We start from the raw sequence: 24,555 nt of genomic DNA, 5'->3' as shown, positions 1-24,555 counted from the left end.
AGCCCCACAGCTGTGAGTGCCTGCACAGTGACAGTGTGCAGTGACAATGTGCCCCTCAGTGCACCTGCCACACAGACTGACCTTGCTGTGTCGTTGAGGCTGCAGACAGCGTTCTGGTGGCAGTACTGGGACAGCCCACTCGGGCCACAGTTCTTGGATGTCCTGTCACAGAATTTCCCGGTGTATCCCTCCTTACAGGACCAGGACTGACACACACCACCACTGCCAGGCCTGTTGTCACAGACACCATGGACACAACCACAGTCTGTCAAGCACATGGAGTAAGATCAGTAAGTACAAAAAGTCCAACATCCACCACAGTGTAGACTCTCAACTTTCCTTCACAACCTCAGTTATCATCCCATTTGTCTTTGACAGAGAGACATCTGCTGAGAGACATCCATTATAACTCAAAACCTGGCCAGGGAACAGATCCTGGATCCATGTTATTTATAGGCTGTAAGGACAGGCTCAAATTTAGGCTATCAAGCTCAAGTGCATTGTCAACTATCTTTTGTTTCCTAGCAGGAGAGATCTAAATTTGGTTGATGTTTCCAAAACTCCCATCACCACTGTCATATACAATGTGTTTTCTCCGCTGCTGTTTGAAGGGACAGACATGATGGCACTTCTATCACTTCTTTCATGACATTGGTCTTGCCAGAAGGGAATCCAGGATACATGAACCTGCACTATATCCTTGTCCTACATTCTCCTCTAGTTTCTCCATCAGAGTCACCAACCTTCATCACAGTTCTCGCCGTGCTTGTTTGGGTTTGCACAGATGTGACAGGCTGTTCCTTTGAAACCCTCAAAGCAGTGACAGTTGCCATTCCCCTGAATGCCATCGCTGCACTGGAAGGAAAACAAAGATGAAATCAAAATGATTGATACTCAGGGAACAAAGGGAAAGCCAAGACACTGATATCCATCAAAGGCACTTTGATACTTGCAGTAACAAATAGGACTTTGAAGAGTGGTGGTAGCAATGCAAAATCCCACAACAGCCATGACCTGATTCACATTAGAGGTCAAGAAAGAAAACCCACTCAGTATGTGCCATTTTCTTTGGATCTTCTGCTTCCACCACTGCAGGCTCAGCCCTAGACCACAAACTCTGAATTGTACCTACCTACAACTACACCCTCAAACCACACTGATGGAACTGCTCATTGCAAAGCAGCAGGATCCTTCACACTTACATTTCCCCGGCCATAGCATGGACTGGAAAATCCCCCTGGGCATGGCATGCAGTCTGGACCAAAGAATCCTTTGCAGCATCCAGGTTTCTGAAACAAAAGCAAAATTGGTAAGGTATGGCATGACTTGACAAGAACTGCCTGCAGCCATCCTGTGCTCATACTTCTGAAATCCTCGTCTCTGCCACAGACTGAAATGGACTGTCACCTTTGGCATCTGTGTGTCTAGGACCTCCTGCACTTATTTTTCAATAAAATCCTGCTTTCTGCTCACAGACTGTTCTCAGAACAAACCACTATTTTCTGCTCTCTCTCTCTGACTTAAACAAATTGGGTCCATGTTTTCTATGAGCTTTTAATCTTTAACAGTGCTGGCCCACTCGCTCCCTCTTTATTCTTGCCCAGGACTGCATTCCTTTGGAGGATGCAGCAGTCCTGGATTGCTGGCCTTGTCACGACTCATAAACGGAAGAACAACCAAAGACAGTCAGCAGTATTTCATGAAACACCCCCAAATCATTCCATGCAGCTGGCACTCTGAGAGCTCAGGAGCTGCAGGCAAACATGAGGTCCATAAATTCGCAAGGAGAGACTTTACTGAACCATCTGACAATGGTCCATAAAAAGGATGCAATCACTTCACAGCTTACAGCACTTTCCCCATGCTCAGCTTCCTTTGGGAGAAATGCTAAAGCTGGGACACCCCAGTTAACTCTGCACCATTTGCCCCATGGTTTCCTGCAGCTTGGCTGGTCACAACTGGGGGGGGCTTTATTTTATTTATTTACTGCACACAGGTTTAACTGAGCTGCTTTCTCATATTTGCAGCAGGTTGGTACCCCGTGTTCTCTCTGACAAAGAAAAAGCAGGTAGATACATCATGTGATGGTCCTGGGGACAGCTTTGGCATGGGACAGCTTTCCTTTAGATCCCACCCAACCCTCTCAGCTCAAGGAGTCAGAGCTCTGCTTGATAAATGAGGAGGAGCAGAGTTGAGCCCCTGTCAGAGGGAATGTGGTTTTCCATCACACTCACCGTGATGGTTTGATTGCAGTACCTGGCGCATCCCTTCTTCAGGACATTCAGGCCTTCAGGATCATGGATGTAGACACATTCTTTTGGGAAGAGCGTTGGTTCCTGTACAAACAAAACAAGTCATCGGCACTGTCACCTTCCCCTTTGCTCTTTTTGCTGCAGAGAGCAGCTACACCTTATCTGTGAGCTGAGGAAGTTCACGAGGAGCCAAGGTGAACAAGACACAGTTATGGCAGCACCAGCAAGAGTGAAGGCACACGGTGGCCTCCTCTTGCTCCCAGCAGTCCCCAAGTCTGAGCCAAGGTGCTGCCCTCTAGTTACAATAATAGTATCTATGATAAGGGACAGAGCAAGAGTAAGGGGAGAGTGGGGGAGGAAGGGAGGAGAGGATACAAGGGGGACAAAAGGGCAGGGGGAGGAAACAAAGTTTAAGAAAGAGGGGAGGAAAGAGATACAAGAGGGGAGAAGGCAGCAGGGAGGGAGAATGGGGCAGAGGGGGAGTAAGAGAGAAAATGAGAGTGTGAGAGGGAGGAAAAATGAGTGAGGGTGAGACTAAGAGGGAAGGAAGTGAGACAGAGACAGTAAGAGAGAGGGGGGAAAGGGCTGCAAATAATTTTGGAATAACAGTGACCTGTCATGGAATTAGATATGGGCAGAACTGGGCCCCAGATGATTCCCCAGGTTTCACCTGCCTCAGTCAGGGAGGAAAATGAGCAAGTAGTGATTCTGCAGAGCTCTACTGCAGGCATTCATGCTGAGACTGCATTAACAAGTTCTCCTGAAAGTCAGATCTCTCAGAGGACACCCAACAGTTAACAGTGGTGAACACCTCTCTGGCTTTCACAAAAAAAAAGAAGAAAGCTAGTTCTGCTCAGCTCTGCACCAACAGGGAGCACAGGCCAAGTACAAATTGTTTCTCACCCTCTGCTATGCAGAAAGCTTGTTGTGACCCTCTGGCTGTGATATAGGCAGTGGTGGTACTGGATGGTACCAGTGGGATCAGGCTTGGTTCTGGGACTCTGGAGGAGTTGGCAGATTCTGCACGTGAGCAGGAAAGCTCTGCCTGAGGCAGAGCAAAAATGCTAAAAGCTGCAAGTCTACAATTTCACTGAGCCCAGAGTTTCTCACCATGCTGTGCATTGATTCAGCAAACAGACTTCAGAATAAGAAAGACAACAGAGCAGTGAGTAGGTGACAGACTGGGCTCACTGAGCATGGTTATGTGGGGAGTATGTCCCCTCTAACAAGCCTCTCTGCTAGTTGCCTTTCCTGCTCTCTATTTGAAAGTGGCTTGGGTTAGAAACTATCTATCATTGTGTTTGTATGTCATCATATAAAGAAGAAATTACCAAAATAATCACAAATATTTACCATTTCTGTGCTGCCAGGTGGGCAAATACTGGTGTTGAGGGCCTCACAATCCACACAAGAGCCCTGTTAAGAAAAGAAGAGGTAAAACATTAATCTTCTCAAAGAAACCCAGTCTACATGCTAAGAATGTTACAGAGCTACCCCTCACTGTATATATCCAAAACATCACAATGTGTATCTGAAACATTCCTAGGAGGGAGTTTCCACACTCTGAAATGGGTTAAGTTTATTACTTTAATAAAATTACTCCTTTATCTCAAGGGGATGCTTGCACATGTCTGCAAGATGGGGCCTGTCTCCACCCTGGGAGTCTGTCAGCCACTGGACACTAGGCTGGAAAACACTTTGGGCATCCATACACTGAATCAGGAAATTATGTGAAACCTCTGGCCCCTAGGGATTAACCGTCCCTCTCCAAACCCCTTGCCTATTCAGAGCCTCATCTTTCTTCAGTAACCTACCCATGACCAAACTGGGGACCAAGCACCTCAAATGAGGTGTATGAAACTATTCATGTAATAGTATCTCACAGCATTTGTAGCTCCTGCTACTGAATGTCTGCTTCCTGTCCAGGCTACAGAACACCAGTGCTGACAGAGGTGGGAACAAAGCATTGTCAGCTGAGTTAGCAACTCCAGCGTGAAGAAAGCCTTATGAAAAGGCAAATGTACTCAGGAATTGGAGGTAGGATGGGTGCATGGAAAGAACAACAACCTACAAGGAACATTTGCTGATTACCAGGAAAGCAGTGCCAAGTGTGAGCAGAAGGACACTGATGGTGCTGATAGTGCCAAAGTTCACATCAGGGAAACCCTCAGAGGGAATATATTTCCCAAATGCAATGTACACAGCCTGCTTTTGTCCCTCCAGGTCAGCGTGGGGTCCACAGCAAGCACCAGTGTGAGAATGGGACAACCTGACTTACCGTCACAATTTTATGTTGCTCTTCATTGCATCTGTGAGGCAAAATGGGAATTATTGAGGGGGGGATGAAGATGCCATCCAAGGTATGAATGATACCATTTGATGCCACAATGTCTCGCATGTTTAAGGGGATCCCTGATTCATCCATCAGAATTCTTCCCTGGTGCAGAAACACAATTTTAGCCATTAGGCAGCATCAACTACATAAAGGCAATGAGGGAAACAGATGGCTCACAACATCAAGGGCAACCACACAAATGGTTAAGCCTCTTAGTGGAGTCACAGATTGGATGATAAGAAGCAAACTAATTCAATGACCTCCTTTAAGTCGAGTTTTTTAAGCAGAGGAGGAAGCAGAGATGGGCTGAAATCACTTGTTCAGAACACATCCAGACTTTCTCCTAGCACAGGAGGGTTTGCCCAGAAGGGTTTTGATTCACACTTACATCTGCACTGATGTTGATGGTAAGTATCTGGTTAGCCATAGTAACAATTTGTGGCATTGTCATCAGTTTATCTACTGTCACCTGAAATAAAAGCACAAGGGGATGGTACCAGGAAAAAGCAGGGTCTTTTCAGTGCACCTTACATAATCCTTCCATGATTCCTGCCACTTGAAAAACTTCTCAGGGGGACTTAACATTTACATTTCATGAAATACCTTAAAAACAAACAATGGGTCAGAGGGACTTGCAGGACCTTGTGTGACTTGTTTGCAATACCAGAAACACAGCAGTGCTGGTGGCAGCTGCCTTGGTTTTCATTCTTTGTGTAAGAGTTCAGAACAGCTGAAGTAAAGTCTCACTCACAGTGTCTCTTACTAACACAGCTGCAAGTGGGGTCAGACTAATCAGGGGATTTTCCTGGACATATCAAATAAACAATGAAAGTGCAGCCAGAAACATAATAGAGAACATATTTTGACTGAATAAATAAGCCTAAAGGCAGAAAAAAAGAGTAAACTGCAGCTTCTGTACTGAGAAACTTAATGATTTGAGAAAAGAGAAGTTCTGAGAACTAAGACAACTATTTCTGTGTCCTGCAGCAAAATCTTTACAATGTTTTCATTGTAAAGGCCACTCAACCAAGGAGTACCACCACTCCAGAAACTTGAGAGTTTCTTGATGGAGAGCACAGCTGTCCCTTTTGGCAACCACTTCCATGGTAAACATTTTGCCTCATCAGATCCTGAATCACATCACTGCTCCTCCAGGGGAAGTCCAAGAAGCAGCAGCTGAAGTCACCAATAGTGTGACCTCTGTGCCAAACAAGACAGTTGATAATATGCTGGTCTAAAGGAGTCCAATTTTTTGGAGTGGGAGCTGCTGCCTTACCGCTGCTGAAGTGTAGATGTGATGTCTCACGAGTTCCTGAAGCTTATTTATGCCCTAAGGAAAGAAGACAACATCAGGATTGGTTACCCCTTCAACACTCAGAAGTAAGAGGAAGCAAATAAATTTTCTTTTAACCAGTGACTGACATTGCCAATGTCTATAGCAGTGAATTCACTTGGTGAGTAAATTCTTTCATTTTCATCTACCAAAGCCAGGGTGAGGAAAAGCCAAGCACCAGATTTAAACAACCTGGCTAACACTGCAGGTTCCATCACTATCCACTTCTCTCCCAAAGCTGTACAGAAACTGTGAAGTTTTTGGTTTAGCTAACTCCAGGAAGAAGAATTTTCAGCGATGACCAGATGCACTGCACAAGTCATTCCAGCACAGCCCAGTGCAACACAGTCAGCTCAGGATGTCTTACAGCACTGTGAGCTCTCACCTCTGTGAAAAGATAAATGAGCCTTCCATCTCTCAACTTATCCACACCATCATTGCTGGGCACAAATACAGTAAAAGGGCCTGGTCCATCCAGGATTGCAGGCAGGCCACAATTCTGCAAAAACAGTGAGAGATTTCATCATGGATCAAGCAAGGGTTAGTGAGGGGGGTCCATCAGGAAGGGAGAGGAAACACTCAGCAACACACTAGAGGCAGGGCTATTGAAAACTACTGAGATGTGTTTAAATGTTATTCAAAATTCCCCCCGAGGTAGCAGCAGGCTTTGTACAGCAGCAATGCCACACCTCCCCAGACACAAACTCACTCACCTCCAGTATAGTTTCAAACCTACTGAAGATCTCCATCGAAGCAAGGATCTCACCAATGGTTTTCTGCAAGAAGACACAGAGAGGAAAAACATGGCAGGGGCTGAGTGAGGTCTGAGCACACACTGGAATGCCCAGTTTGTGGTTTGCAGGTAAAGAGCTACAGGAGACCATCATCCTCAAAGAGATGGGCACAATGAAATCAATGTGAATACCCAGAACAATTGGTACACCATTCTCAGGGCACTTCAACTGAAGAGCCACAACTGAAGAGTAACACTCCAGCTGCTTTTTGAACACAGAAAGTAAAACCACAACATTACACAGTCTGTTTTTACAGATTAACTACAATGGTGTAAAGTAAGTGCAAACTATTATCAAAACTCTACCAATTCCAAGAGATTTTGTCATTCTCTGTAAGTTTTTTGCAGGGAGGTAGGGGGCAAGAGATCCTGCTTTCTGCATATAGAAACAATATAAAAATGCTCAGGCTTAACAATGCAGTAGCTATGACAAAACCATTTCTCAGCTAACAGGGAAAAGTATTTAGCAGAACTTGACCCTGAAACTCCCACCCCGTGTCTTAAACTCAAGACATGACCTCAGAATGCAGAAGTCTAATCATTAATTGTCCTCATTTTAAATATTTTTGAGGTAAACGCAACTTCTTAATTATAATTTCAAAATGCAGTACAGACCAATTAAAGAAAAAATTTGATTTTTATGTGAAAAATGTTTTTCAATGTTTATCCTGTAAGATACATATTATTTAAGATACAATTTAAAAATAGTTTATTTGCTATGAAGGGAGTGATCTCACTCATGGAAGTAGAATTCTCTACTTATCCAAGCACTGTAAAAGCATAATTGCAAGATCTTTATCTGGCTTATGCAGTGCTATTAGCTACTTTTAATGGTATTTTACTAGTGCCTAACAGGTCTTATCAGGAGCTGAAATAAAAAAAAAAAGCCTTTTCCCTTTAAAAAAAATCCTCACTGATTTGGAAGGTTAATGGTGAAAATTGCTCTTTTTTTAAGTGTTTATTCTGCTGTCTCATAAAAGAGAAGAAATATGAATACCTGTGGGTTGCTGAGGTTGTCAGTGCTGGTTTTTTTCCTCAGAGTGTTAACCACATGCATGATGCCATTGGCTGCTGGCAGGTTTGAGTGCAGAACATTGTACAGCTCCCCCGGCAGGTCTTGATATCGAAATGACTTGATGTATGTCTGGATAAATATGAAGGTTATTTTCTTGTGGTGTATCTGTGTTATCATGACTGATCTATCAACCACTGCTCTCTGCCTGTAGGTCAGCAAGGTGAAGGCACAACCAGAGTTACTCATAACAGAGCCAAAGCATCAGGCTCGCTGAGGTACAAGGCAGAGATCTGGTCCTTCCCCTTTGTACCCAGCCATGCACTGAGTTTGGGTGTATGAAGGGGTTCAAGGGTAACCTATGAACTAAACATCCAAGTGTTGGTGCTGCAGCCACTATCCCAGTTCAGGAAAGCACAGCTTCCCTGTGCTTTTCATTTCAGCATGTGCAGTTCTTTGAATTGCTCCTCCCTGCCCTAAACTTCAGTTCACATCACTGAGGATTCTGGCTGAAACACAGGAAGGGGAGGGCAGACTTCCCAGATCAAAAGAATCCTGAGTAAACCAACAGGAAAGAATTTTAAAAGGAGCATTGACAAGCTCAGCCTGGATTCCCTGACTCCAAATAGTGCTTTGTCCTTTTAACACATGCAGGGCACATGTACTATGACCTAGACCTTAAGGCCAAGGCTGGATCCTCAGAGAGGAAATAGGGCTCTCTCCCTTGGCCATCTGTGAGTATGCATGCAGGAAAGGTGCAGGATGGAGAGAGATCTGTGGAGACTGGAAAACATGAGTCAACTGGAAAAGGGAAAAAAAGAGCCTTTCATATCAAGACAGGATGATGAAAAATTCTTTGATAGAGAGACTAAGAAAAATAAAATAGAAAGAGAGGAAAAGAGAAACTAGAAGAGAGAAAGTATTCAGCACGTGGTTGTGTCCAAGCACACAAACCCCAAGGAAGCATTCACTCTGAAAAGAGACTTTGCTGCCTCTTCCATGGATATTGTAGCTTCTAATGGCTAGTGCAGGGAAAAGGTCTCTTTTCCAGAATACACACACAGACCGTGGAAAGACCATTCACAAGTCAAATTCTGTGAGAAAGGCAATGTGGTTGCTTGGGGTGTCTGGTCTTAAATCCCCTCACTTTGGACTCCACAAAGGAGCTTGTTCTGATCACAGGCAGGCTGATTACAGAAAAGGTTTTCTGGTTAGGGACGTGCTCAAGCTCCAGTCTGTCCTGTGTGACAGCAGAGGTCCAGGCCTTCAGGAGATGCTTTACCTGGCTCGTGAATGTCATCTGGTGTCCTGACAAGGTCCACATTGTCTTGGTTTTAATCATGTCTTCTATTAAGTGCAGACCAGGAACAATGTGCATTCTGCACAACCGCTCAGCAGTGGTGTCCTTTGGGGAAGAGAGCCCACAGAAAAAAGATAAATGACATGTTCTTTCAGAAACCTCTTTTACCATAACATTACCTTTCTCCCAGCTAACACACACAGAGAAATACTTAGCATACAAGATGGAATTTCCCTCTTCATTTTGGATCACTGGAGTAGCACTGTGGCAAAACTCTCACTTCTGTTTGTGTACATATTCAAACATGGGGAGACTGATTAACCTGCAAGTGACTTTAGAGGAATCCTCCAGACAGAAACCTATTGGATTTGGACAATTTGAGAACTATCCTTGCGTGGTCCAGATTATAAAATTTGTTGAAGCTCTCCATACATAACCTTTGTTGATGCTGAATGATGTAGGTGGTTTAATCTCCTAAATTTGCATTTAGTTTCTTCTTTTCTGTTCTGGACTTTCCATCACTGATGCTTTTGTAAAACAATCCTTGGTCAATACTGATTTAGGTGGAACTGAGCCTTCTGGGAACAGGTAGACTAGATAACTCAGGGGCCTTTACTGATGTATTTTCTATGAATCCAGAATTACCATTTCTGGCCATAGGTCCAAAATCCAATACTTTGATGCAATACTCAGCCCCTTTTGAAAACACCACCCTCAAGCAGTGAAAAGCCACCTAATGTTTTGAGAATAGTCACACACAGGAGGTTCAAGCTCTAAATGAAGAATGGTCAGAAAGACTCACACTTCCTGACATTAAAACCAAACAAACTCCATCAGTACTGAAGAAAGAGACAGAGATTTTTAAAATAATGTAAGGGATGTAACATCCTCTGTGAGACTGCTGCTTAACCAGACAATGAAAACTCTTCCCAAGAGACAGTTTCTATAAATATTGCCTGCAAAAGTTCCTCTCTTTTGTCAATCAGTTTTTACAGGCTGCAGAACTCAGACAGGAAAGAACCCTAAGACAGCAAAAATTCACTAAAACTAAGAAAACTTACATTAAATTCCATTCTATCATGAATGGGAAGAAGGGATGGTACAAAGACTGTGAAGGGCCCGTATTTAGTCAGCAACGTTGAGCAACCAGAAGCTGTAAAAAGAGGGGCAATGTGAAGTAATTACTTGGTGTATGGTTTAACTACAGCAATAATTGTTCCTCTCCTTAACAGCACAAGTCAATCTACACATTATCAGCCTGGTACAAGTAACTAGTACTTGTTCACAAGGAAGCAGAGGGAGTTTAGTACTGTTATCACAGCCCAGCTTGGTTGCTATGAGTTTTATGCTCTTGCCAAGAAGATTTCTGAAGGATTGGTGACTCTGGTGCACTTTGAATCACTGCTGAAATTTGCAGAATATTGATAATAATTTTGTTCCTCCATGCTTACCACCTTATTCTTGGGCCCAGTCTTCCTCTTGAAACAACTAATTTTTGTGTCTCATCAGTATTTTTTAACATTAACTGCTTCTTGAGAAGCTGCTATGAATCCACAGTTGTCACTCAATCAACAAAAGTTGTTACTAAGTCCCACTGCACAGGGGTGGAGATCTTCATGTGGTTGCCCATAGCATAAACCATTATGGAAAACATATGCAAAAAATGAGTGTTGGCAACATTGATATGAGGAGGGGTATTCACAAAAGCTAAGCTGAGCTTTTAGCCCTGTGTCTGTGCTCCGGCCAAGGCAGTGGAGATAGAAGATGGGCAGAGGACAAGTTGGAGAAGGTATCTAACATAAATAAGCTTTGACATGACCCAAAGGGTTCTCATTCTGTCAAATACATAATACTGAACAGTTTCCCAAATTCCCAATACAGAACTGGTAAGATAAGTTCAGAGATGTGATGTGTTTAATTTTGCAGCTCATGATCATACATTGTGAAACAGATCTATTATGCTGAAAGTAGCCCTTTCTGACACACTCTCATCCCCACATTTGTTCCACACCCCAAACGAAACCAAAAAACATTTACCAAACATTTTCCTGGCGATGTTAAATTTCCTAGCAAACCTTCCTCGCAAATTGAGCTGATTTATTTCACCCAAGAGATCCTTATAGCAGCTTCTCCCATCTCCAATCTCCCCTTCTTTACACACACAGCTAAGAGACAAGAATGAAACATAACAAACCATTATAAACCAGTTTGCAACACATTCAACAAATGTGACTAGAACAACATATCAGTATTCAGGCTTGAAAGACAAATCCCGGCTTTAAGATCATAGGATCATGGAATGGTTTGGATTGGAAGGGATCTTCAAGATCATTTTGTTCCAAACCCCCTGCCATGGGCAGAGACACCTTCCATTGGACAGGTTGCTTGGAGCCTCATCCTGCCTGGCCTTGAACACTTCCAGGGACGTAGGTAAGAGCTGGGTAACTTCTGCCTAAACGAAGTGACAGGGAAAAAGATGCACACTTCTGCAGAGCAAGCAAATTTGACTATCCCAAAAGAATGAAGATGCTTTCTCTGATAAAACCAGCATAAGGACTGCTGTATAGTTCAGGGTACAGATATTCCCAATATATTTATCAACATCTTTCTAACTTGATATTCAGTCAGTACCAGTCATTACAACATCTGAAAATTTGAGGTAATGCATAAAAAACCATAAAAATCACAGGCTAAGTGGCAATCTGGCAAACAGCTCCTATGTGACCCCTTGGCTTCAGCGAGAAGTGCCAGCTCAAGCACACCAGGTATCTACAGTTCATCTCAACTCAATGAGGAGCCCAGGCAGGCTGATGACTTTTCATGAAAAGCTTATCTACATGTGAAAATCTCCGTCCTGCTTCACACGGATCCACAGTCATTACTCAGGGACTCCTGAAGATCCCTGGCCGATAACCGTGTTTTTTCCCGTTTGGGCTTTGTCCAAGATCGGCTCTGCTCTTTCTGTTTCAGCCATGCAAAGACATGGGACACAGGGGAGGGATCTGACATCACTCCAGCCTCACAGGGCTGAGTGCCAGCAGCTGGGGAACACATATATAAGGCAGGGACTGTGCTGAACATGGTGTCCTGCTCTGTGCCTGCAGATCTTCAGAAAGGGAAGCCACTGTGTTTCAGTCCTGGCCTGGAGCACACGAGGAGCAGGCGGATGATAATAGTTTCAGCAGCACTGGAGAGGGAAAGGTCAGGGAGATGGGCTTGCTCTTTCCCTCTTCAGTCTCAGTCAAGCTCCATCTTTTCTTGATAACACACAAAATCCTCAGGTATGCAAAAATGATCCTATATCTGGCAATATTTCCCATGTAAGGAGTATCAACTTCTAGGTGTTTTGCTCCAAAGGACTAAATGAGGTCTGGTGTGTTCCTTCACTCAATTTCTCCCTTCCCTGTCCATCTGCAACTCTAATTTATTTCCTGCTTTTAGGCCTGAGTGGGAGAAGAGACAAAGACTTATCCCTCAGAAGCAAGTGTGGGCAAATGTGAGCAAACAAATCACATATTTCCCCTTTAATGATTGATTATTAACTCATAATAACCTACTATTACCACTAACCTGGGAGGCTACATCTCCAGTTCACATCACAGAAGGCCCTGCTACCCCAGATTTAAAGCATCTTGTGACCCACATGCCAAAATTTACAATGACAGATGTAAAACTTCTCTTTCAATGGGTTTGTTACAAACAGGTTCTTCTCAAAAGGTGACTGTGGCCCATATTCCTGAGATCACTCTCAGTTTCTTCAAAATTCAGCTCATCCCAACTCAGTCTCCGTTCTAGCTGCAGATTAAGCTTCTTTATTTGCAGGCTTTAAACTGGCTTACCTAGGATTCCCCTGAGAATTAATCTCACACTTGGAAGTCACGTCGCAAAAATACTGCCGGCAATCATTGGGAAATGCAGAACACTCGGACGAAGGAGTTCTCTTACTCATCCCAGGCTTGCAAGCACAAGTTGCCTAAGGGAAGGCAACACAGTGATCATAGAGCTGCATTCACCACCTTGTACCCACTAAGTTACCCTAGGAAAGAGCTGCCTGGTTTCCCTTTGCAAAGTGTAAGGTGAGGAGAGCAGATCTGATCAACCCAATCACCAGTTCATTTGAAGAGCTTCTCACCCGGTCATTTTTCACACCTTTGTTGTTGTTCTTACCTCTCCTGGACGTCTGTAAACACAAATTGTAGAGTTTTCTGGGCAGCCCCCATTGTTGTCAACACAAGGGTTTATGGGCTGGCAAATGTTCCCATCTCCTTGATATCCTTCTTTGCAGGTACATTGATATGTTCGTGATCCAAGAGCTTTACATACAGCGAAGGGGGAGCATGGAGAAGGAGAACAAGGATCCTGAGCTGCAAGTAAAGGGATGAGAGGTGAGTATAACCAAATTTCTGTTTTCAAAACAGCACTTGCTGCAGCACAGCAGAACGCAAAAGGCCTGGAAAGAATGGAGGAATTTGTACTATTAAACTTCTAAAATTTCACAGGAAAATAAAATCATTTCAGACAGCAGACATTTGGGTTTTTTAAATCTGAGGAATTTGGATGACACATTTTTCAAGTTACTTTAGCAACAGAAGTGTGAGTGACAGAGGATGCTTGGATTTACTTCTGATTTTCCATCATATCTGAGGATATATGAAAATGCAGTTTGATCACCAAAATCTGCAAAAAGCCAGTGAAAACAGAGCTGTCCATAGCTATTTCATCAAATGAATCTTATTGACTCTCTTTTAAGAAAACCAATTCACAAACTTAAATCTGAAGTCAGTGAAGAACTCTGTCAATCACACACCTTATTTATTTAAACCGATTCAGACTCACCAATACCCTGCTGTCACAGTTATTTAGTACATACTTATAAGTGAGTGCTAGAGGGAACCTGCAACTCTAATTCACTTCTTGCTTTCATGACCAAATGAGGGGAGAGACAAAAACTTAGCCCTTAATCTTAAAGGAATTCCTAAAAAGCTGGTTCTTAAGCCTCTTCAGTGATGTAGGCATTGTGTTCACCGTGATCAAACTCATCTGCAGATACCAATGCAATAAGATTTTTTCCAAACAGGGGACCATTTAGGGTCATTGAGAAGTTTCTCACCTTGGCAAGTGCTCCCAAGCTTTCTGTAGCCCAGCTTGCAGGCACACTCTGCAGTCCCATCCCTCACCACACACTCGCTGTTGGGCTCGCACGTCACGCCTTTGCACAGGGACAGCTCTGCAATCACACAGCAAAGAGAGTATGGAGGGCTCTGAGGGAAGGTGTAACTTATCTTACTTATTACTTCAACATGAAGGCAAATGTGGTTTCCAGAGGACCCCAAGCTGGCACAAAAGCCAGAGGATATAAGCAGTGCAGGCAGCTCTAAATCCCTGGCAGCCTAAGTAGCCAGATCCCGCAAAGCTTAGGGACAAGAAAGGTTCTAGTTGGTTTCCAGAGACAGAACAGAGGCATAAAGGGGTGGTACATCTGAGCCACTGTCACAAAGTGGGGAGCAGACCCCAGCTCTTCCCTCTGACTGGATAGATTTCCAAAGCTCAGATCCTCTTCCCCCTACATTTCCAACCTATTCATTGCCCCCCTACACCTTCAGGGACACATGCACCCAAGCCCACAGCTCAGGTTACTTTAAGAGCCCCTCTGCAGCTCCCAATGTATTTACCTTGGTCACACCTGGGGCCTGTGTAGCCTCCATAGCACGTGCAGTTCCCATTCCCAGCGACGCCGCTGTTGCACTCCCCGTGCACACAGTCACACACTGCAAGGGAAGTCCAGACAGACCTGACCTTCAGCTGCCAGGCAGGGCACAGGGCTCCAGGCACACACAGGGCTCCAGGCACACACAGGGCTCCAGGCCAGCTGCCCTGGGACTTGGCATCCTGATTTCCCACCAATAAGCCACAGCAAAAGTAGCTCCTTATAAAAATTGGCCATGGTAGGCAGAGCTTTGAGAGGGTAAATTGCATGTCCTGGGCTCAAGAAGACAAGGTACTGCCCTGCAAGAGCAGCTCTGAATACAAGATCTAGACCAGTTTTTCAGGCACACGTGCACAACACATGAGCACAACCAATGAGATCACTCCTATCTCACCTGTGTGGACACAGGGAACCAGGAGCTGGACAAAAAGGGCTCCTTTAACAGCCAGGCTGCACTGGTCATAAATCACTTCCCAAAACACCAGACATGAAAAGCAAATTACTGTGTGTAATGATTTTTTATGGAGGGTAACAAGGAAGAAGCTGAGAGATAAGTGGGGCAGTTACAGGAGTCTGAAAACCAGTTGAGCAGTGAGTATGGGTCATTTCAGGGATGTAGGTAACAACTGGCTAAAAAGAGAGAGGAAACTGGGATAGCCCTGATAAGGGGGGAGAGAGAGATTTGCAATAGAAAAAATGGACTGATTTGATTGAAAGACTGAGAATCATTTGTCTAATGGGACAGCAGAGAAGGGCACAAAGACAAAATGCCCAGACACCTGCTACTGAACACTGCCAGCTCTCTGCCACTCTCCTCCTCTCCAGCACCCTTCCTCACCCAACCTCTCCCTTCTCCTTCCTTGCTTTCAGTTATTTTTGTGGAGGTTTCACTTGAATTACATGTTCTTACCTGACTGACAGTCTGGGCCAAAACGATTTTCATCTCGACAGTTCTGGCAGGCAAACCCACTGTATTGCTCCTAGAAGGGCCCCAAAATGTGCCAGGTATTACTTTTCTGTATCACTCTGTTGTTCCACACATTGGTATAGTTCAAAATCCCTCCCCATTTTTGATTTTCAGTGACAGCCTGAAGCAGCACAGTGAAGAAAACTGATCTGTTCAGTGCCCCAGTAGCACTAACCAGCCCCGTGGCAAAGGAGACCACAGTGTAAACTGACACACAGAGGGCATGGAAAATGCCAGCAAAATTCTGGTGGGCACTGAGGAAATGATGTCCTGATTAGAGACAGCTGGCTTCTGATATCTGGAATTCACTGATGCCAGTGGGACTTTTGACATTGATTTTACAGGGCTTGACGTCCTTCAGCATATATTTTAATTGATATAAGGTGTCTTTGAGTTAAATCCAAACCCAACTTTTCTCAAAGAAGAGTCCAAGAGGTAGGATTTGAGCTATTAATTAAGGATGCTTTAAAAACATACAGTTCATAAGAGAAAATTTCAAGTCTGAATTGATCCACGAAACCAGAAATTTTAGAAACACTGCTCTAGACAGTTCAAATGTGCAGGGATTTTTTGTGCTTTTGTTGTATTAAGTCTGGAAAGAGAAAAAAAAAATCTGTCCTTAATTCTCTTTATGGTTCCTCCTGCTTTTCCTGAAAGAGGGAGACTGCCTTCCAAGGTGCAGGACTGATCCATGTGGGAAGTATATCATCCAAACCTGGAAAAGGTGCACCTCATAAAGAGCCAACTGTTTCATGGCTTCTTGCAGCCACAGACAGATCTTGATTATTTGAACTCATCAGGGGGTTACATTCATGCAATTCTTTTTTCCTTTCCTCCTATTCCTCCCAACTCCATATCCTTACCAGGAGTGCTATTGCAGACCACACCAATCCTCCAGGAAAACCACAGACACTGATGCTGGAATGGAAGAAGCTGCTAATGACCTTCCAGGCAGAAGGGCAGCCTTCATCCAGAACCTGTGCACAGACACTGCACACCCCCCTCTGACAAAAACTCATCACCCTCAGAATAAACCAGGCACTGACCTTGCAGATGCAGGTCCCGTTTTGCTGCATCCCGTCCAAGCACGTCCCATGGCCATTGCAGGGATTTTCAGAGCCACCTGGACACTCTGACAGGTAAGAGACAGGCCAGGCAAGATTAGATTGAACCACCACCACCTTTTTCCATCTTCTCCTCCCCCAGGTATTCCAGTTGTACAAAGGCAACAGCCTCTTCACCAGCAAATTATCCAGCACACATAACACTGCCCCAGAGCTGCTGAATGTGGCTGGAATGGCACCAAGGAGCAGTTGGGCTGCTAAGAAAAGCCTTTTAATAAAAGTCTAAGGAAAAGTCCCAACAGGCCATAAATAACTAAATGTCAACAAAGGCACTAAAGCATTTCTTAAGGTTGAGCCACTGCTTGCATCAGTGAGAGGCAATTTCAAACATCTGAGGGGAATTCTGAAGCTCAGGACAGACAGGAGCCTGCTTTGCAAAGATACTGAGCATTTCCAGCTTTCCCTGACTTCAGGAAGAGCTGTAAGTGTGCCCAGAAAAACATGGTCCACAGATCTTTGGAGTGGGGTACCTCCAAAATCTGGGGACTATTTCTGATCATTTTAGGCATGTGATTTCTCTGACAAAGCCAGTTGCTTATTCAAAGCACTTTTTTGTGAGGACAGGCTCAAGCACTCAAAAAAATCTCCCATTTTCTGCATAACTGGAGAGTGTCTTTCCCTATCCCAGCAGTCAATCATATGAAAAAATGTTCAGCTTAGTAGTTCTTGCTTTTGGATTTTTGAGACAAGACTAAACAAATTCTCATTACTTGGCGTAAACCTGAGTGGGAGCTTTGGGATGGTTATTTTCTGTGGCTGAATGGCTGACTAACCCCAGACTACACAGCAGCACACGTGGCACAAGTGCTGCAGACTAGAGGGACATCAGAAAGATCTTCCTCTTCCTTTGGAAACTTTGTTAAAGAGGAACAAAAACATCCCTTTCCAAAAGTTTATTTTTAAAGAAGAGACAAAAGGAAGTTCCACCGCAGGAGGTTATGTTATGTGTTAAATGCAAGAGGATTCAACTCATCTGGAACAAAGAGATTCTGTGCTGAACTTCCTAGATAGATAATGAAGACCTTGTGAGTGTTTAAGGAAAAATGAAAATTAATCACCTCAGTGTATATTTAATGCCTCCTGTTAAAGATGGTTTCACTTATTCAACAGTTAGAGATGATTGTAAAAAAATTAAAAACTTACCATAGCACTCTGTACCCCAGAATCCTGGACAGCACTTTTTCTCCTCAATATCCTTCTTACATATGTGATGACACCCTGGCAGGGAAAGGGTATTTTCTCCTAACTTGACAGAGTACCTTAAAGAGAACAATCCAAGATTCATGATTACAACACAAACCTAGAACTGGCCTGCTGGAGGGTCTCTAAGCAGTCCCACTGCGGTGCCCTGAGCTCTGAAGGGAAGGAAGGGCCCTCATCCCCTCAGCCATGCAGGAACACAAGAGGTTGCACTCTGGTTGTCTCTTCTCTAAGGATGCCCATTGATCTGAGCCTCAAAGATTGGTTACAAGAAATCTGTCAGGGACTGGGCATGAGACAGAACCTTGCATCAGGATGGAAACCTTGGATGCTGGAGGGTTAGACATGTAAAGTTGACATGAGACACTCCAGTGTGTCTCAACATTCAACTTCACATCTAAAATAACCTTGGAAGAACAAAATCTTCTCGCAGGACTCATCTCTTTTGTGCTTTTTACTAAAAATTCCAGATTGAGATGCCATAAATTTGGATTTAATAGCTGTATTATTCACAGATTCACTATTCAATCTTGGACAAATCCCTTAAATCCCTCAAAGAAGCATCTTCTTTTCAACCCTTCATCCCTCCCCTCTCGACACAGGGTGAGTCCTTGGTGGCAGTGCCTCTTGTTCTGCACGTACACAGCACAGAACTATTCTTGGGTCTGTCCAACAACCACCACAAGAGCAGATAACACTCAGAAAAGCTGCATACACTCACATTATTCTTACACTCCATTTTATTTTTGGCACAACATCCTTCCCAAAAGGAACTTGGAAATTGTCTCAATAGCATTGCTGCTTTGGCTTCAGTCTGACTCCTGTGTGTGTGCAAAAACTGCTACAAGCTGCAAAACTGCCACCACTATTTTTAAAGTATTTTGACAGAATAGAGAATCACAGAAAGAGAAGACAATGGAGCTATATATTAACAGTTAACATTGACTACTGAATAGATACACAAACAATAATCTATAGAGTTTCATTTTTCAAAAGCTTCCTAGTAAATTCAGTTTTCTTTCATCCTTTTCCTATTACAGCCAAGCTCAACAGAATAAGAGCAAGGAACACATGAACAAGCAATTGTCATAAAGTGAACTAGGAAGGTAAAAAGTTCAGAGGATTATTGCTGGAAGCTGGGAGGATATACAAGGGGAACTATCATTATATTATTTTCCTAATAAGCCACCAAGGAATTCTGGGTCTGAAATAGGCTTCTGCGGTAGACAGACCTCTGTTAAGTTGCCACAGCAGGATTAGCAAGCTCAGGTTTTTTAGGGCAAGTTAGAGGCAATTTGTTCTGTGTATATGGAACCTTATGCTCAGCAAAAAGCAAGGAAACAAAAGCAACAATAATAGGGGGCATAAACCCATTTTCCTGCATCTGAAAACAAAACTTCTTGGACCTTTACAGCTCAAAACCATGTGTGTGTTCTCCTTAAGGCACACACTACTCCTTGCATAGCAGAGCTGCACCAAAAGCTTGACACAGTGAGGAAATAAGTGAGGAAATAAGCCTTACCTGCAGTCTCTCACCCCTAATCCTTGGGTGGTCTTTAACCAGCCTCTTGGACACAACATTTTAGGTGCTGCAGCACAAGCAGTACACGCTGTGTTCAAGGTAAACATCGTCTTGACATTGCATCGCATGGATTTTAACTGAAAAAGAGAAACCAGGATGGAAACAAGCCCCAAACGAAACTGTTATCCCAGCCACTTACCTTGCCAACTTGTAATATCTTTATCAATTCACACAATTCTTGAGATACCAGTGGGGAGGGCAGTGGCCAGTGCAGCTGCTGGGAGGTACCACACACTGCCAGGGGCTAAACCATCACACTGCTGCGTGCTTGGATCCGCTTGGATCTCAGTTAGAAGGCAGCAGGGCACATCCCAGCTATCTTATCTTCTCCCTACGCCCCACAGCAAAAATTCTAACCATTTCTAAAAGAATCACAATTCTGCACTGCTAATTCAGTCCATCTTTTACAAACACATGGCAGTGGTATGTGAGGACAAGCCCTGAATTAATAACCCTTGCCAGAAGCCACTGAATTAAAAGGCAAGGTAGCATTTCTCTTTTCCAGGCTATTGATTTGATCCAGTTCACTGGTGGTTTCATTGCTGTTCCACAGGTCTGAAGAACAGAATGAGTTGGTTCAGTCTATTTCTCAGAGCCAGGAGCTGCTCACATAAATATTTCTCTTGGCAGTTGTCTTCAAGAAGGTGCAGGGCTGTGGATGATAAGGGAAGGTGCTCTGCACCTCTCTGAACACCTTGGTGCTTTGACCCTGGGCCAGAAGGACTCCATAAACATTGGTAGGAATATCAGGTAGGAGACTTGGGTAAATCACATGGCAGGTGATTTATCAGTACAAGCCCTTCCACCCAACCAGAATAACTTTAGGGGTTCTGGTTTCCTCACAGGGCTTTTCTGTACCCTTGTTCAACCTTGCTTCTCCAAATGAAACACAACCAGAGCAGATGACAAAAATACAGTGAATGATGATCATCATATGCCAACCTGTCACTAAAACTCATGATTTTACTCTAAAAGCATTCCCTTGAATTTCTAAACTCCTGCATGGAATCAAGCAACTGCATGGAAACGTTATTGCTAATTTTTAAAAAAGACAATATTTGCCACCAATGATGACAGAGAAAAGCTGGGAGGCATGAGCTGTGTATGCCCCCAAAGGTCATTGGCTGGACAAAGCCCACACAACTCACCTCAGCTCTGCCTCCACAGGCACTGTATTTTTTAAAAATAAAAACATTAGATCAAATTTTGGGAGGAGGCCTTGATCTGGGATTTTTTTAAGCCAATCCTGAACAATGCTGTTAATGCAGCAGAACTGTGCCCAGAACTCCTTGTTTTGGATTCCCATCAGTAATCTCAGCTTTGCTTCCTCTGAACTTAAGCCCAAATGCATACATTTGCCTCAAGGCAAGGGAGGAAGCCCAGGGCTTCCCATCAGTTATCAACAGCTCAGGAAGGCCCTCTCAGATGATAGCCAGCAGACCCTGCCAGGAAAACCTCCTGAGAGATAACCCTCAAGTCCCAAGTCCACAGGGACATTTCCCTTGAATGTCTCATGACTCATATCCATGTTCCCTCTGACTGGAGTTGCTGAGCTTTTTCCCATGTTTATGGATCCACCTTCTGCAGCCATCCATGCAAGAATGCTGCCCAATGAAGAAAATTATTTCTGTGTCTGTGGTGGCCCTTCCCAATGGATATTAACTTCTAGTTGTGTTTCTGGGGCTTTCCTACCATACATGCTTCCCCTGGAAGCAGAATCCCCAAGGAACCTGTTACGTCAAGGACTCCCCTGCATTACAAACAGCTCAAAACCAATCTGAGATCCACCAGACCCACCCATCCTTGTCTTGTGAGTACCAGCTTTACTAATGTTATCCAGCAGAAAACATCTTTGCTGTTCCTTATGTTTCCATCCCACTGGCACACAGAGCAGTTAGAGGAAACTTCCCATTTTTCATGGAGCAACACAGAGAAGACAAACGATATGGATGAATAAATGAGGTGCCACCTCTGGAGTACTCTGTCTCTAAGGATCAGCTGTGCCATTGATGGGGTAGGGAACAAGTCCATGCAACCAGCTGATTGAAGGATAAATTAGGACTCCAGATTAAAGCTGGGCTTTGAAAGCAGCAGGTTGAAGCCAGGCCCACTGATCCCACAGAACAGTACATTTCCATGTTTCTAGTCTCATCAAGCACCAGCTTTAATCTTCCCTGAGACAATGCCTTGGAAAGAGGGATGGGAAGATGCCCTAGGAAGAAGCACAGCTGTGGATGCCTTCCTGTGAGTTAGAATTACCCCACAAACCTTCCCCTGGGGTCTGAGCCCCTCTACCTGCACAAAAAAGACCACATAAACAGTGGAGCACAAAGCACTGAGTTAAAATTCTCCAACCTTCTATCTCATCTGTACTTTCAGGCATCAGACACATTTGGGCCTGTGTTCTCTGGGATGGTGGTTCTCCACAGTGGTGGAGAAAGACACCATTATTCACACGTTATTCCATTTTCTTTCTCTTTCCTCCATCAGTGTGGCTCCACTTCTAAATGAAGAAGGACAGTGGGAGAGGTGAGTGGTTGCCACTCCTCTGTTGGTATGTTTAATTATTTGCAGGCCTCTAAGACAAGACAGTTATTGTGGAATCCCCCCTACCCTACTGGGACACTTCATAAGTTTTAGGCAGCTTTCCAGTAAGACCTTCCCCTTTTTATAAGGAAATATGCTTGTGTCAGCAGCAACATGCAGGAGGAAAGAGGAAGAGAACAGCTGAGTGGAAAAGAATTAAAAAAAAATATTTCCCTTCTTATTTGAGTGACAGAACTGATGAAGCAGTCATTTTCTGGAGAGTTTTGCTGCTTAGGAAAGCAGAAGAGGGAATCAATGCAACAGTTGGGATACTCAAATTTTGGAGAGGATGAAAGATAGGCAGAAGTTTGAGTCAGAGGTGGCTCCTGGGGCACAGCCTCATGGAAAACAGTGATGCACTTCTCCCTTGGGCTCATCTGTGACGGCTGTTTCCAAGTGTGAAGAGGCTGGGAAGGAAGCAGCAAGAGGGAATGTCTGCCCCTGTGATGCAGCAGGGCTGCCTGGTGACAGCCACTGTTCTGATCAGGTGATGAACCTGGGCTGTATCACACTTTGGGAACAAAGGAACAGAAAAGGAAGACTGATGCTCTCAAACATCTCCAAAATTAAAGAAGGCTTTTAAACCAGAAGACATCCAACTGCAGCTGAAAGAAGTTAAGAGTCAGGGTGGTGCCTCTGTCCACACTGAGCTCTGTCTTCCAGGCTGGGCTGTGCTCTCTCCCTGCACTCAAACACTTGTTTGTGCAAGAGCAGCCACTGCCCTCCGTGCTCAGATGAGACACATGGGAGCCTCTGGATGCTGCAGTGTTTCCTTCCCTCCTCTCTGAACAGATGTCCCTTACTGCTCGTTTCTCTTATTCCACTTCAAGCGAATAAGCTGGGAAGTACTTTGTAATTCCCCTCTTTTTCATCCTTTGTCTTTTCCTCCCAAGCCATAACACAAATCCTTCTGCACGGCAAAAACCTCAAGGAAGAAAGAAAAACAGATTTGGACGTCAGTGTTCAGCTCCAACAATCCTGGGAGCCAGTTCTGGAAATAGTCATTATCTAATGAATCACCAAGTTTCCAGTGCACTTGTCCTTTACAAAACAGAGCTGCAGACACATGCTTGAGTCATTATAGTCGTGTACCTCCCCAAGAAGTTCTCAATAACATTTTAGCTGACCAGACCAGCAGCTCCTGGACACACAAACTCTTCACATTTGTTCAAGGAAGACACTTTTCAGCACAAGGATGAACAATCAAGTACAGAGATCACATAACACAAGTTCTTCTGTTGCCCTGGGTGTTTCTCACTGCAGAGCACTGGAAGCTCAGGGATGCTGAGGCCACTTCCCTCATCTCCCACCTGCCTCCACTCCTCCTCCAGCACGGCCTGGGATGGGCCTCCTCCCAGCACACAAACTTCCATGGTTCTCACATCTGCTGCATCTCCCCCAGTCCACAGCAAGAGGTATAAAAATCCAAATTAGGCTACAGGTTCACTGTCATGTTTGAACCATCAAATCAGAGCCATGAGGTAACATCACTGAAAAACAGGTAGCACAAAATCCCTCTTTTCTCTCTCGATGGCCCCTGCAGGCCCGTGGAGGCCTCTTGTGAAATCACAGCATTTCTGTTGCTATCCTAAACTATCAGAGAAGGCTCCATTAGACCCTTACTCTTCCTTACCTTCCATTTTAGCCTTTCAAATGTTTCTTCTCTTTCACCAAAAATAGGGAACCTTTTGGAGAAAAAATCTAAAAGGGAGTTCTTTTTCCCAGATTAAATAAAATGCTCCAGAGGTGACTCAAAACATTTCACTTCTCTGTAAGTGGGTACTCACTGCCTGATAATGTAACTGTTTCATGCCAAGCCAGACACCTCAGTGATTACAGAAATCAACACAGTGTCTCAGAGAGACCTAAATTTCCACTTAGACCAGCTGAAGATGTGAGTTCGTGGCTCTGAACACAACTGTACTGGAACCCAGACCTCCAGGCAAACAAGATCCACCAGCAGAGACACTTCATGTTCGTGCTCAAGTCACCTTAATGATCCTACAAGCCTTCCCAGTAGTCACCCTTTTATGAAGGGTTCTATACAAAAGTTTCCAATCCAAGTTCTGACACTGAAGCATCTTTCCAGTGCTCTGGCTTTCTCTAAATTAAGTCTTTAAGACTCACAGGTCTGTCCCCTCCCCACAAGGCCCCGTTTTGTCATTCAAGACAAGACAAGCCTTACACAGCTTGGATCTCCAGGGAATAAAATTTCCAAATGCCACCCACAGCTTCTGACTTTGTAGGGCAGTTCACCCCTCCAACAGCAGGACACAAGAAGGGAGATGGCAGAAGACAATATGGGGTGAATTAGTGTGAATTCCAGCCTCCAGGAACTGGGCTGCCTCACCCTGGAGCAGAACA

General features: G+C 44.3%; 1 protein-coding gene across 5 annotated transcripts in view; it reads right to left on the bottom strand.

The window, feature by feature from the left end:
• Positions 1 to 24,555, bottom strand: part of STAB1 (stabilin 1) — a 60,356-nt gene that overhangs the window by 27,113 nt on the left and 8,688 nt on the right. For 4 of the 5 annotated variants that reach the window (XM_064667795.1, XM_064667794.1, XM_064667796.1 and 1 more), the window contains 22 exons: positions 19,546 to 19,682; positions 17,967 to 18,082; positions 16,746 to 16,831; positions 15,643 to 15,712; positions 14,698 to 14,793; positions 14,136 to 14,252; positions 13,193 to 13,389; positions 12,865 to 12,998; positions 11,063 to 11,190; positions 10,087 to 10,178; positions 9,008 to 9,130; positions 7,711 to 7,857; positions 6,634 to 6,696; positions 6,306 to 6,419; positions 5,864 to 5,917; positions 4,976 to 5,056; positions 4,531 to 4,689; positions 3,606 to 3,668; positions 2,235 to 2,336; positions 1,203 to 1,289; positions 744 to 855; positions 82 to 265 (listed from right to left, as the gene is read on the bottom strand). In XM_064667795.1, coding sequence (XP_064523865.1) covers positions 82 to 265; positions 744 to 855; positions 1,203 to 1,289; positions 2,235 to 2,336; positions 3,606 to 3,668; positions 4,531 to 4,689; positions 4,976 to 5,056; positions 5,864 to 5,917; positions 6,306 to 6,419; positions 6,634 to 6,696; positions 7,711 to 7,857; positions 9,008 to 9,130; positions 10,087 to 10,178; positions 11,063 to 11,190; positions 12,865 to 12,998; positions 13,193 to 13,389; positions 14,136 to 14,252; positions 14,698 to 14,793; positions 15,643 to 15,712; positions 16,746 to 16,831; positions 17,967 to 18,082; positions 19,546 to 19,682 — 2,462 coding nt within the window. Of the gene's footprint in view, positions 1 to 81; positions 266 to 743; positions 856 to 1,202; positions 1,290 to 2,234; positions 2,337 to 3,605; positions 3,669 to 4,530; positions 4,690 to 4,975; positions 5,057 to 5,863; positions 5,918 to 6,305; positions 6,420 to 6,633; positions 6,697 to 7,710; positions 7,858 to 9,007; positions 9,131 to 10,086; positions 10,179 to 11,062; positions 11,191 to 12,864; positions 12,999 to 13,192; positions 13,390 to 14,135; positions 14,253 to 14,697; positions 14,794 to 15,642; positions 15,713 to 16,745; positions 16,832 to 17,966; positions 18,083 to 19,545; positions 19,683 to 24,555 lie in introns of those variants that run through there. The other variant, XM_064667799.1, reaches the window with a different exon arrangement.

This window comes from Pseudopipra pipra, chromosome 11 (assembly GCF_036250125.1).
Source record: "Pseudopipra pipra isolate bDixPip1 chromosome 11, bDixPip1.hap1, whole genome shotgun sequence".
In the NCBI taxonomy this organism is placed as follows: domain Eukaryota; kingdom Metazoa; phylum Chordata; class Aves; order Passeriformes; family Pipridae; genus Pseudopipra; species Pseudopipra pipra.
Note: the sequence above shows the minus strand (reverse complement) of the source record. Positions and strands in the feature narration are given on the sequence as shown.